This window comes from Excalfactoria chinensis, chromosome 2, assembly GCF_039878825.1.
Source record: "Excalfactoria chinensis isolate bCotChi1 chromosome 2, bCotChi1.hap2, whole genome shotgun sequence".
Taxonomy (NCBI): Eukaryota; Metazoa; Chordata; class Aves; order Galliformes; family Phasianidae; genus Excalfactoria; species Excalfactoria chinensis.
Window position 1 is genome coordinate 44,035,580 of NC_092826.1, and position 13,987 is coordinate 44,049,566.

A 13,987-nucleotide genomic window follows, 5' to 3' on the forward strand; every position below is an offset into this window, starting at 1 on the left:
ATTATGCACTACACAAAGTGGAAGCTCCCTGTCTAAATAAATTTCTCCTCAGGCAAGGCTATGGTATTACAGCTTCACATTCTGCAGTCAGGTTGCCCTGTTGCCTCATCCCAGAGCAGGACATAATGCAAAGTATACTGTGAAAATAATTGACAAAACAGTTCAGTAAGTTCTGTGCAAGGCTGTTTGCCATTGCGTTCAAACCTTAGCATGGGAAGCATTTCATGCTTTCTGCATCACTACTGCACATCCGCTGCCTGAAGAAAGAAGATAGAAGGTACATTCACAACAGACAGAAGCCTTGATATTAGCAGCCCTTGTTTACATTTATACACTTCAGAGTCCAAAACTCACTGGATTGTTACTCTGGGGTGTGTAAGGAGGCAAAGCTCTTGTAAATAATAGATGCTTCTTGAAGCACAGAGAGTGTAGTGATGCTGACCAGGACATGATTGTACATGGAAGAGTCATTGATCCACAGTACAGTTAATCCGAGTAGGCACAGGTCTGTACTGCATCCTTAGGCTGTGCAATGGTGCATAAATCCTGTATCCTCAGGATAAATTCCACCAGCTCATTACAAAAGAGAAGCCTGCGGGCAGCTCCCACTCTGTATTGGTGATTACAACACTAGCATGGCCTTGCTTTTATCTGGCAGTACAGCAAGAGGTTCTCATGCAAGTATCCTCTATAATAGTTGTTTTCCTGTAAGAAGATTATATAATAAATGCATGAAAGGGGATTCAGAGAATCTGAAAAGTATCATAGTATCATAGTATCAGGTTCACTATCTGTTTTACTTCCCTTACTCTGCCTTATTGAAACATTTGTTTTTCATCAATCCATTTTTAGTCAGGTCTTTCTTACTGAGATCCAAAAGAACCCCTGCACTGTTGTTGTCTATCAATTCAATGCCCTAAATCCCCAGTGCAGGATGGAGCTATACCATAATTAACTGGCTAAAGTGTACTATAAATGCCGTACAAAAATACAAGAAATATAACAAAATATGTAAACATTTAATGCTTGTGTATGTATAATATAATAAAAACAGGAAAAGGAAGGGAGGCTTGGTTTAACAGTGACGTTGCTCAGGGCAGTTATGGCATTGCAAAAAGCGGCTCAGTGCCAGAAACAGGGAGAAATAAAAAGGAAAGAAGCTCAGATAGATAAGAGCAAAGGAGCAGGCAACAAAAGATAGGAACATGGGCACCAGGCAGCCAGCTCTGAAAGTAAGGAGTGCAACCCGAAGAGCTGTGGAATTGCTGTTCTTTTTGGCTATTCATTTGTAGCGAGTTAATGATACATATAGTTACAGGTAGTGGGGGGAGGGGAAAGAAAGAAAGAGAGAAAGAAAGAAGAAAGAAAAGATAAAGAAAACAAAACAAAGCAAAAAACCATGACTCATTATGCCTCATTATTTATGTCCTAAGAATTTCCCAATAACCACTCAAGTACACACATGCCTCTTTTGGAACAGAAACTTCATCCTAACCTTTAGAGATACTTTCTCATGGCACCCACGGCTTTTCCAGCATGTCATGAGCTGGGCCGCGCCTCAGCACCACAGAGCTTCCCTGCCCTCCTGCCAAGCTCTCTGAGGAACAAGATGAAAGGTGATTACGCAGGATGAAAGCGATTCCCCAAACCACCTTTTTTCCCCACTTTTTCACTCGGAGACCTCCTCCAAGGTCGTTCTGACCCGGTTCTCCGCTCTTCTCGGAGCGCGTCCCGCCACCCCTTCGGTCCCACGGCTCCCTCAGGAACCGCAGCCGCTCGCCTCCTGTTTTCAAACAGCCCCGAGGCCGCAACACTCCTCCCTCCCTCGCTGGGAAGGGCGGTCGCTGCCGAGTTTCAGGCACAGCGAGAGGGCGCAGAACTACGCCTTGCCCTCCCCAGTCCCTCGCATAGCTTGCAGGCGGCTCAGTCGGCCCTGGACCCGCGGAGCGATCCCACCGGCGCTGAGGGGACGGCGGCAGGCAGGAGGCGGAGCGGCGCCCGCCCTGTGCGGCGGTGAGGGAGCGGCCGTGGGACCGGTCTCGAGCGGGGCTGGTGTGTATGGCAGCGGGGGGCGAGGGGCGCGCGGTGTTGAGGCTTCTGTACGTATGTTTGTACGTAGCATGTGTGGGGCGGGCGGCGGCAGTGAGGAGCGGAGCGCTGAGTGGGGCGGCAGCGGTAGACCGGCCCACGCGGCCCGGCTGCGTTTTCTTCCGCGGCGCCCTCCTGCTGCGTCGTTGCCGCCGTTATCGCCCTCACGGTTGTCCCCAGGGCTAGCAGGCAGGCAGGCAGGCCGGCTGGCCGCAGGAAGGGGGGTTCTGGCCCACCAGAGGGCTCGGTTCTGTATGGGAGTGGAGCGCTGCAAGGGTGGGAAGGGGGGGAGCTGCTGAAGTTCTCTTCGTAGGTCCCGTACTTGTCATAAACCCGATTCAGGGCTCTTGGGCTGAAAGAAGGTCTTTGACAGACATCTAAGTGCACGCAGCAGGCTGCTGGGGGTGCTTGGGAACTGGGCTTGGCTCGGTGCCTCGGCGAGAGCGTGGAACAGGTAGGTATGTGTTGTGCGTCCGTGCCTAGTGGCTGTCTGCCCAGCAGAGACGGTCCTTCAGCAAGGCACATGGAGCGTGATGAGGCTGTGCACATGGTGGGAGTGTGTTCATCCCGCTAACTGGAGGTTAAAGCAGCCACGACACTCGGCTTGGGCTTGTGAACAAGTTCTGTCTGTTGGTGCGGTTTGGTGCGTTTTGACCCCTCCTTTACAGCATTGCTCTGTGATGCGCCTGCTGGCACGTGTGAGGATTTTCCTGCAGGAGTCGGGTTTTTATTGCTCAAGAGAGATCTCCTGAAACAGCAGCCAGTGTACCCACTATCAGCCTTACAGGGACCTCCCCTGTGCCATGGGCAGGGCTGCCACCCAGCAGCTCAGCTGCCCAGGGCCCCGTCCAACCTGGCCTTGAGCACCTCCAGGGATGGGGCACCACAGCTTCTATGGGCAGCTGTGCCTCATCATCCTATAGAATAAGTAGAATGATGATAGAAAAATAGTAGAATAATGGTAGAAGAGGATTTGTGAATTGAAAGGTTCCTATGTTACTCTGCTGACTCAGAGCCTTAAATTGGGCAGGGTCGGTCATGTTTTTGTTGCTTGTAATTACTTTTTTCTTGTTTTTGCTTGGGTTCTTCTAGCAGCTAAGTAGCTGTTTCCTATACTAGCAGCTGTCAGGTGATTTCTGATGGTTAGGTATCTCAAGGAACTCCTTACTAAGCAGGCATGCAGGTAAAGTGGTATCCTGGGCTCTCTTGGGGTGGGGACAAACAGCCCCTCTGTGAAGGCAGATGCTGTAATTGAGGGAGAGGATTGCTCTGGCATAGGATTCATAGGGGAAGGTAAAATGAAGCATCTTAAATGTTATTCTTTATACCTTCTTAAAGGATAAGATTAAATTAGCAATCAGGTCCTACTCGGTTGGTTCTAATGAGTTCAACAGAGGTGCCTCACAGTCATACCTTAGTTATATAAGAAGCACTCAATATTACATTGCTCTTATGTTATTTTCTTGTGGTGTAGCAGTGACTGTAGAAACTGGTGCAGAGGCCTTTCAACAGCACTAGGCATAAAGATGAGCCATGAAAGGCAGTGTAACTTGTATCTGAATGAAATGAGTTAATGATAGCAACATCTGAGTGTGAGCAGATGTCAGCTCTCTGAAGTGGCTGGTAGCTTTGCATACAGGCAGCTCAATGCATATAGATTAACCTGTGAGTAGTATTGTATGACTGATAAATCCAAATTAAGCCTCCAAGTTTTGCCTTGGTACTGGCAATCCATCCCACTACTTTGAAGCCAGTTGGTGAGGGTTCTGGTGCTGTATTGATGCAGGCTGTGTGACTAACCAATAAGCACCTTTCTGCAGTGGGTTGCAGGCACAAGAAATAAAATTGCAAGTGCATGCAGTTTGAGTGCCTCTGTATTGATTTCTTTCAGTACTCTCAGCTTGTCACTCAAAATTCCCCTGGCAGTTGCTCATCTCCATTAAGCAGCAAATTATATTGCTTAAAACAGAGCTGGGAAGATGATGCTAAGTTCTGAAAAGAGTCCCTTTGCTGCCACTTTCATTTAGGCGCTTAATTTAGCTAGTTAGCTAAAACTTTAGGTTCTGTATCGCTTATCTAGTAAGTAACTGTACACAGATTCACTTTCCAGCCCCAGTAGTAGGAACAGTTTCCCATGAATGATCCTTCTATCTATGACTAATATCCAGACAGTCATTCTTCTGCATCACTGCATACTTCAGCATTACAAAGTGTATTTGAAATCGGAGATTTGGCCTGAGCAGCAAAACAGTAAAGCAGACAGACCTTTCTTAGCTGCCATACCATGGCGTGTCTCTTTTCTGGTAACATTTGCCATAAGAGTACAAACAAGTCACAGCAACTTAAATCCAGGACTATTTGTGGGGGGAAATCACATAAGTAGTTTTACCAAGTGATTCAGCTTTCTGTGTATCTTAAGCTGCTTAACATTCTGCTCGTGTACATAACTGGCCTTACTGCGTTGTTGTGCATTTGGATCGGTTTCTTGATTCCCTTCCCAAGCAATCTATTCTTCTTTCCTTCTCATTGGTACCAAATGGAAGCCGCAGGTTCTTAATATGTTGAAAGTGTATTGCTTTTTCTTCCTGCAGTGCATGTGGGTTGCTGACAAATGAGAGAAATACAATCCTGTTGTTACTCTCTGTCATCTAATATATTTGAGAGATTGCTGAAGATATACTGGGGGAGGAGGGGGGAAATGAAGGATGAGCTTTGCTTTGTTTCTCTCCCCGCTGTCCCTCCCCTTTCCCAGAGCCAGCAAAATGAGTGCTGTCTCTGTGTCCCACTGATGTGGTATAGCACAGCTTCAAAAAAAGCATTGCTTATAAGTGCACAATATAATTCTATGTAATGCATGATATGAATGATTATGTATTAACGTATTTGATTTTTGTTCTTCCACTGGACACTGGTAGAACCGATTCACTGGAGAAAACGGCGCTGTCCCACTAACAGCAAACTGCTGTGCTGCCTCAGCAAGTGGATAGGCTCCTGTTTAAAGGAGAAGATAGCTTTAGGGCCTGAAGGATTTCTAGAAGTACTAATGCTGTTTTTGCTGGCAGAACTGATAAGCAGGCACCAAGAGTATTGTTTAATCAGTATTGCAGGAGGTGGTTGTATGTTATGTCTGTAGTAGTTTGCAGGAGATCAGTCCAGTCTGTTCTTTGGAAATGTGCTGGAAAGATCTTGCTTAGTCTTTGGCAAATCCCTCCGTCTGAAAACTGATTCACCTGATTTCCTACTCCCCTCCCCTCTGCCCCTTGCTGACTGAGCCAAAAGATAGGGGGAAAACTCTTCTCTGCTTTTCTGGCCATTTGGCAATCTCTCCTGCTGTAGATTTCTCTTTTTCTGTCTCTTATGTTAACAAGATCTGTTGCTGTTACAGGCTTTTTATTTCTTACACAGTGTTCTCGCTGTCTTTTCTTGCTGAGTGCTTTCCCATCTTACCATGGTGCAGGAGCTCCCTGCATGTGTTTTAGTTCTGAGTGTACGTGGTGCAGTCAAGCTGCCTCTCCAATGCAATAGAGCATAAGTGTGTTGTGGGACTGATCAAAACCTCTGCCAGTATAGGAAAGTTGACCATTTTAGACTCGTCATATTCTTTGCAATCATTACCTGACTAGGAATTTTGATTCTGCAGGCTCTGGTAATCTGTGTGTGTCAACCAAAGGTACTAAACTGGAGGTGCTAAATTTGGGCAAACTTTTACTGCTGTTTTTAAGAGCTATAGATTGCATATCGCATCAGTGTCTTCTGAGACTGCTTTGAAAACCTGAGTTCTTTTATTGTACTGCTAAAGAGAAGGTCAAATCTACAGAGCTGAGAGTCTGACTTCCCTTCAAATCAATTTGAGGGGTCAGGTTTCTGAGTTCCAAGAGATGATGGCATCAGGCCCTGATGGGTATTTGGAGTGTTAGCAATTAAAATAAGTTTCTCTTAATTCTGAAGACATACTTGGGCTGAAACATGTACATTTCTCCTTTTCCCAAGTTCCCTCTGAAAAGCTTAAGTGCTTTGCTAATATGAAGAATTTTAATGCTTCTTAGTGGCATAACTTGACAATTAAGAACAGCTTGTGCATTAAATGTGTTCCACATAGGAAATAATAGTCTTTTTCATTCTATTTAAGGGAGAAAAGAGAAATAAAATTAAGCAATATCTTATAGCACATGAGACATTGTAAAATTGATTCTTTTTTATTAGAGATGAGTACTGAAGCAGAACAGCAACTTCTCCATGATGCTAGAAATGGAAATGCTGAAGAAGTTAAGCAGCTGTTGGATACCATGACCAAAGGAGAAGTAATCTTCGACATCAACTGTAAAGGTTGGTAGCCCTCCTCAAATGGTTGTGAACTCACTGCTAAAGCTACTGACAGGGGAATTGTCACTGATAGTATATTTATACTTTCTCTGTAATACTCAACAGAGTAAAGTAAAACACTGATACAGGTGTTTTTACCCCAGGACTCTTAAGGCTGTACTTAGGTAGAGAGGGTACTGTAGGGTAGAGAGCATAAAAACAGAGTACAGAAAAAATGTACACAAACTCTCTGAGTAATCCACAGAAGACAGAAATGTCAACAGGATGAAAGAATCTGTACCTCTTTCTGCCTATGTTCAAGCTTATACCAACTTTGAAGCTTTTTAATGGTAAATAAAACTGACCATGGTGCCAGGGGGTGGTTCAGGGAAGCATGGAGTCTTCATGAAGGCTGCCGATCTGGTACTGTATTTGCTCTGCTAGATACGATTTTTAGGCCTGCATTTCATCCTTGTGTAGTAGCAGCAGTGCTTAGTTTATCCTTTAGTTCAGCAATGCACAGCTGGGCAACTAATACAAGCTTGCTAATGGAAGGTCTAGGAAACTAGAGGGAATGTGCTAGAAATTGAGTTAAAATATATATATATATCTGAATATGAAATGCAGTGAAATCAGTTATGTTCTGGTTCTTTTAAACATTAGAGGGCACAAGTGCCACTAAAATGGTCTCTGTAGGAACTGTTCTGGTTGTGTGATACCCCAGGGTTGAATCTCTGTTCTTCTATAGTCACTTTTTGGAGACCCTCTTTCAATTCACTCTCTTCCAGTAGAGCACCTTGTTGAAAATAGTCTAAAACAAATTGAATCCTGACAGCCTCTACCATCTTCTTGTTACCAAAACTACTATGTATTGCTATAAATCCCAATCTGTTGAGTAGTACTGGATAGTAATTAGACAACTACATGGTAATCTACTAAAATGCAGCCTTAAATCTCTCTTCTACTTCGTCTCTTGCTCTTCTGTCAGTGTCTTCTGGATAATCACAGTTCTCCCTAGAAAGTCAGAATATAGGGATTGTCTTCAGTGCTACAGCAGTTCCTTCAGGAGCTAATGCAATGATGCTTGGCTAACAGGAATGAAGTACATCTGGAGCAGGTGGGTGGCTGTGCAGGAGGCAGTGTGAGCTTTTGAGTGTGCTTTGGGAGACTCAAGTCTGAGAGATTTCCATGCCTGGGTGTGAAAGCCTACTTTCAACATCTTGAATAAGCTGGTGTTCTAAAGCTGTACTTTGGATACGCAACATGAAGTCTAACAACAGTGTTGCCAAGCACCCCTATATCAGACAGGAGGAAGGGGGGGAATACAAACTTAGACTTTGCATACTAGCTGTGCTGTGGCTGGGTTCTGGCCAGTCAGTGCTTGCAAATAAGCAAGATGTACTGGACAAAAATCTAGCTAAATGATGTGAACTCCCATTTCCAGTTTTCTCTGTTCACCAGCATTAAAGGAAGATACCCCTCATGAAAACAATGCCAAGCCAGGGTTTCATCCAAAATGGTCACTCTTTCAAAGGCTGTCTATGTTATTCATTCTCCTTAAATACAAGCAAATAGAATATTTGCTGTGTCATCATTTTGTAAACAAATGCTACTATTTGAGACTTACAGCTATCTGACATCAAAGTCAGGAGTTAGGTAGGAGAATTGTTCTTTTTCTGTTGTGTCTACTTTGCTATCCCTGTGTTCTTACCAGTACAATGATATGTTGTTTTTAAATAAGTAGATCAAAGGCATCAAAATGCAAACATTTGTGGTTGCTTGAACAGAAGTAACAATTGCCTTGGGCTTGAGAAGTCACTTGTCACCTAATAGCAGAAGTATAAGCTTGGAGTGAGTGCAGTTATTGGATGAGAACTGAAAAACTGAACAGTTTCCTGAATTTTTCAAGACTGGATTCCTTAGCAGCAGCATTCTCTTGTAAGGCTATCTTGGACTAATTGCGTGACCCCTTTCTGTCATCTTTGGAAGAACTAGCTGTTCCACTAGGCTGAGGGATGAATGATGTCCATTTATTTGTGTCATTCAGTATTTGTAGTCTCAGAGTTAGTGATCCCCACACTATTTATCTTCTGTGGTACTTGAGCCCATCGGTCACACAAGGCAGGAACAACTGTAGGCTGGAAGGAACGGGGGAAAGGTTAAATCTGGAGCAGTGGAAGGAGCTGAGAGAAAAAGGAAACAAATAATGAAAGAAACAGCTTATGAAGGATAGAAATGTTAGCTGGAAACAGCTATAAGAAATAGAAAATTATTTCAGCTATGCACCACATTTTAATGTTATTTTGTAAAATGAGAACAGAAAGAGAAAGATGAACCTCAAAGGCCAGCAGTTTTCCCTTTGTGCTACTGGCTTATCTCCTTATGGCAAATTTAAGTTGTGCATCTTCCCAACTTCAATGCTTGAGAGTACAGGAAGAGGGAAAATATGAAAGTCACAGTAACTTAAATCATTTTCTAATGCCTCATTTTAATTTTGCTTCCAAAAAGAGTGATAGCTGTTAGGTGGCACTCAGAATGCTGTGTGTCTGTTGCTTACAAAAAATGAAGCACAATCCAACTTTTCTTAACATAGTTGAGTGTTGTAAATGGAAATTAACAGGACTTCATCAACACAGTAATTCCTAAAGCTTTAATGTATTAATTTTAAAGGAGTGATTGTATAATTCTGATCATACAGCCAATCCTCCAGGACATACTGTACTTTTAAATAGTCTTTAAGAAAGACTTTGTGGATTGAAATGTGTTACTTTTTCAAAGCTCATAATAGTTCAGATCATATGACTGGAACTGATGCTTCCAGCTTCCTTGTTCTTCTGTTACTTGAATATGTGCAAACCTCCATGCACGTGACAACAACATTTTTTTGTGTGCTGTGTGTGACCAAAACTTAATTTACTGTTTCTGTTTTGTATCTTTTAGGAAGAAGTAAATCTAATATGGGTTGGACACCACTTCACCTTGCATGCTACTTTGGACATGCTGTTGTGGTAGAGGATCTGCTGAAGGTATATTTCTGTTTATCTCTGTCTAAAAGGCAGAAAACGTTATTCTAGAAGTGTTTTGTATTTATTCATTTATTTATATCTGCATATAGTAAGCTCGCATCTCATACTAATAATACAGGTGTTTCAAGGGCCTAAGCTATCTTACTGAAAAATATAAGTATTTAATTTAGGCAATTTCACTTCTTGAGTTGTAGGAAAGGACAAAATGTTTCAAGTGCTGCAGTCTGTTACCTGATTTAAATTTTGCATAGGAATGTTTGCAGAGTTCTGTGCAGAGTAACTTGTAGGCGTTTTTTCCTCTAGGCTTATGTTAATGTAATTTGACTCTTTCTTTCTTCTGTCTTTGAAATGACAAACTGTTAATCTTAACTTCAGTATTTGAAAGATGATTACAAGCAGGACAGGAATCAACTTTTTACAAGGGTAGACAGTGATAGGACAAGGGAGAATGGTTTTAAGCTCAAGGAGGAAAGGTTTAGATTAGATGTCATTGGGAAGTTCTTTACAGAGATAGCGGGAAGGTGCCGGCACAGGTTGCCCAGAGACAGTCTAGATGCTCTGTCCCTGGAAGTACTCAAGGCCAGGTTGGATGGAGCCCTGGGCAGCCTGATCTAATACCAGATCTGGAGGTTGATAGCCCTGGAGGTGGCAGGGAGGTTGGAACTTGATCCCTGGGGTCCCTTCCGACCTGAATCATTCTATGATTCTATGATCTGTGGCCAAAACTGAACTATTTTTTTCTTCACAGTCATGTCTGTACTTTGTTTTGAGGTGTTTCTGGCTGAGTATGATGTTTTCTTTCTTTCTTTTTTTTTTTTTTTTTCTTATTCCTCAGCTCTTGGGATAACTTCAACCCAAGCCTGTTTGAAAGATTTGCTGTAGGTGGTAGGAACATGCTGAACAGTCTCAAATATAGAAGTAGCTTATCTAAACTTGAATTTCATTCAGAATACAGGCTACCAACTGTAATTGTGACTCCAAAACAGGAAACAAAGTTTACATTTTTTGAGAATTTCTTTGCTAGCCTACACACCTGCTTGGAATATAATGCTGTTCTCAGTCCAAGTGGGCTACTTGAAGCCAAAGGTAGAGCTTTGTCACTTAACGCATTTATTCGGATTTTCAGAGCTGAAAGAATATATGCTCATCATCACTTGTAGGGCTCTTGGAAGGGTATTATTTAGAGAATAAATGGAATAATAAAGGAGACTGTGCACCTTGGAAAGTTAAATGTATGCAATGTGCTCTGTGTACTTGTGCCTAGAGTAGAGCTCTGGAACGAGAGTCAGACAGCAGTGGGCTAGTTAAATAAGGTGATCTAGACAGGAAGGTAAATATGTTCTACCTTCTTTCTGATCTTCTGGGAGGTTAAATAAAGTGGTATGTGAAAAATGATTATAGAAAGACAAATAAGATTTTTTTGGTATTTTTTTTTGGAGGGGGGGGTCTATGCAGTGTGCCAAGCAGTTTTCCTTTCAGTGAAGCAACATGGTAAGGACAAAGTGTGTGATAAGAGAAAGAGGAAGAGAAAAAGGTCAGGTTTTAGATAGGTACCATCTTAATGCTGACATGGAAGTTTTGGGGTAAAAGAGCCACAATAGGTACCTAGAAAGAGTGTTATTTTTAATCTGGCAGTACCAGGAGGCAGGTGCTACTGCATGTATACACCTATAATAATAAGTGTATGTGTGTTTTCCATTACTATTCCAGTACTTTCAGTAAGTTTTTAAACAGCACAAGCAAGCAAAAACCACCAAAAAATCCCTATAGATTATTAAGCTCGTTTATTATGCTTATTTTCTGTTTATCACCTTCTCACAAGAGAGAGAGGTGGCTGGGGAAAAAAGGGCACGAGGCTTTTCCTTTTGGAAGCAAAATATAGAATTATGGCTATGACACTTGCATTGTATTAGAGTTCTGATCTGACTTGCCACAAGACCTGTGTTGGTGTCCTGTCTTTTCCTGCCCCATTTAATGAGAGAGAATAACTGTGCAGTTCATGTTTGAGGGATATTTAGACATCTTTTGCCTTTGCCATTTAGGCTGGTGCAGATGTGAATGTGCTGAATGACATGGGAGACACTCCACTCCATCGTGCAGCTTTCACAGGGCGTAAGGTAAAGCATGTTGCCTTTTTGAAGCCTCACCCATAGGTTTGTTAAAGGAAATCCTACTAGTAAGATTTACTACAAAATGTTGTTTTGCAGTTTGTCTCTAAAAATGACTTCTTGTCATCTGTTTTGGTACATTGTGCTCAAAAGAACAAGGCACATTGCATAGCTGATATAACTGTCCAAAACAAAAACATGGCACAAATGTCTTCTTTGCCCAAAGGCAGGAAAAGGCTGGTGTGTGTTGGTTTCGGTTTGTTGTTGTTTTTGTGCTGTACTTTGTCATATCTCTTTCAGCTTGCTGTTGGTGACAGTGTTACTGGAAGACAGAGAAAGAAGTTGTAGTATTTGTCTTCTATGCACTGTGCATTAGCTGTGTGGCTAACCTAACTGTTGCCTGTGCTCTGCGTGCCAGAGGAAACATCTAAGTGTGTATCTGCAGGTGCTAATTACTGTGTGGAAAACAGTATAGGAAATCATGTACTGCTGAAGTACAGCAGGCTAATCTGTGTTTGTGCCTGGTATGCCTGACACAGTAAGAGGAGTAGGAATTGTTCCTCTTAACTAAATGGAGGGAAAACACATTATTTTAATCATAGCGGCTTTTGAAGGGGTGAAAATGTATATTAGGACACATTGGTCTACTTGGTATCTGTAAGTGTGGTTTCTTCATAGAAATCTACAATTAGAGAGCTTCTTACAGGTCTGTGGTATGAGGCTAGCTTGTTCTGTTCCCTGCTTCCTACCATCATTCCCAGTCTAGCAGTACCTCTGTAATAATCTCTTGGCTCTACTGAAAAGGGTGAGTGTTTGGTCACAAGATTTCTCAAGAGCCAATCATACTATTTTCCTGTATCAAATACAGCATTTATACTGGCTACACAGGCATGTTTTTAAATCAGAGTGGGTCTGTTCAGCCATGTTCCCATTAGCTTCCTCAGCCTGGCTGATGTGGAAGTGAAAGTCACAGTTAATTCCTCTCCTCAGTCTCTCTAAAGCATTCCTTCCTGTTTTTGTAAGTGATGATTGGCAGTTTTGTAGCCCTTCTTACAGGATGTCAAAAGGTGGATTCTGGCCTCACCATGACTGGAATAGATAAGCAGTGTTTTTTCAAATTCCTTTCCAGGAGGTGGTGATGTTACTCTTGCAGTATAATGCTGATACTTCTATTGTTAATGGGAGTGGAGAAACGGCAAAAGAAGTTACTCATGATAAAGACATAAGGAATATGTTGGAAGGTAACTTTAATAGGTTATAGACTTTTTTAAACAGTTGCACCTTCTAAAAGCTGTTCTTTTCTGGCAAGTTACAGAAGTTCAGTTGAATTTTCTCTTTACATTTTGTCATTAGAAATAAATAACTTTGTTTTTTTTTCCTGAGGTTCTGATGGATTATTTGTTGTGGTACTTCTTCAAGTAATTTGGAGAGTGAAGTATTATAAATCCCAATAGCACTATTCAAGTAAATATTTCAGTCCTGTTGAATCCTTGCTACAGCTCTGAATGGGTATATAGCAGTCAAAGCTGTAGCACCCTGGAAAAGGAAAAACTGAAGTCAAGAATACTAAGTGGCTTTGTCAATAAGATTGCAAACTGTTCAGAATTTTTCCCCTTAACAAAGGTGACCTAGTATTAGATCAAGTTTAGAGCTTGCTGTTGCAGCCTTGGAAGTTACCCCAAAATGAAGAATGAAAGGGAAACAAAACAGCCTTCCCCATGTTTCTTCTACCATCTTCCAGGTGTTGAAAGTGAGGGGGATAAATGTTGAAATACTCGCACAGGCACTTGCACATACGGTTTTGGAGAGTTCAAGATCTGCTGCCTCCTGGTATTGCTATGAACTGCTTCTAAATACTGTTGAAGCGCTGTGTCCTGTGCAACAGATTGTGTAAGAAAAAAGTGATCTCTTCTGATTTGTCATTCAAATGCACAGTTAACAGTCCTTTCCAGTACTGAGCTGCTGACAATGAGCCGACAGTGTGCCCGGGTGGCCAAGAAGGCCAACGGCATCCTGGCTTGCATCAGAAACAGTGTTACTAGCAGGAACAGGGAGGTAATTGTCCCCCTGTACTTGGCATTGGTGTGGCCGCACCTTGAGTACTGTGTTCAGTTTTGGGCCCCTCACTGGAAGAAAGACATTGAGGCCCTGGAACGTGTTCAGAGGAGGGCTACAAAGCTAGTGAGGGGTCTGGAGCACAGGCCTTATGAGGAGCGGCTGAGGGAACTGGGATTGTTCAGCCTGGAGAAGAGGAGGCTCAGGGGAGACCTTATAGCTCTCTATAACTTCCTGAAGGGAGGTTGTGGTGAGCTGGGGGTTGGCCTTTTCTCTCGTGTAGACAGTGATAGAACTAGAGGGAATGGTTTCAAGCTGCGACAGGGGAGGTTCAGGCTGGACATTAGGAAGTATTTCTTCTCAGAAAGGGTAGTCAGGCATTGGAATGCACTGCCCAGGGAGGTGGTA

The 13,987-nt window shown here is 42.7% G+C and overlaps 1 protein-coding gene and 1 long non-coding RNA gene across 5 annotated transcripts in view; one reads left to right on the forward strand and one right to left on the reverse strand.

Moving 5' to 3' along the window:
- Positions 1-571: 571 nt before the first annotated feature.
- LOC140249231 (uncharacterized) lies at positions 572-1,811 on the reverse strand. The gene is made up of 3 exons (XR_011902969.1): positions 1,703-1,811; positions 1,496-1,597; positions 572-705 (listed from the first exon to the last, which is right to left on the reverse strand). It is a non-coding gene; the product is annotated as an uncharacterized lncRNA (long non-coding RNA).
- The window catches only part of OSBPL1A (oxysterol binding protein like 1A), a 73,315-nt gene continuing 60,925 nt past the window's right edge, over positions 1,598-13,987 (forward strand). Inside the window, exons 1-5 of one of the 4 annotated variants that reach the window (XM_072330638.1) lie at positions 1,598-1,616; positions 6,292-6,414; positions 9,331-9,416; positions 11,459-11,533; positions 12,654-12,765. In XM_072330638.1, coding sequence (XP_072186739.1) covers positions 1,610-1,616; positions 6,292-6,414; positions 9,331-9,416; positions 11,459-11,533; positions 12,654-12,765 — 403 coding nt within the window. In that variant the 5' untranslated portion in view covers positions 1,598-1,609. Of the gene's footprint in view, positions 1,617-1,750; positions 2,543-6,291; positions 6,415-9,330; positions 9,417-11,458; positions 11,534-12,653; positions 12,766-13,987 lie in introns of those variants that run through there. The other 3 variants (XM_072330639.1, XM_072330641.1, XM_072330640.1) reach the window with 3 other exon arrangements.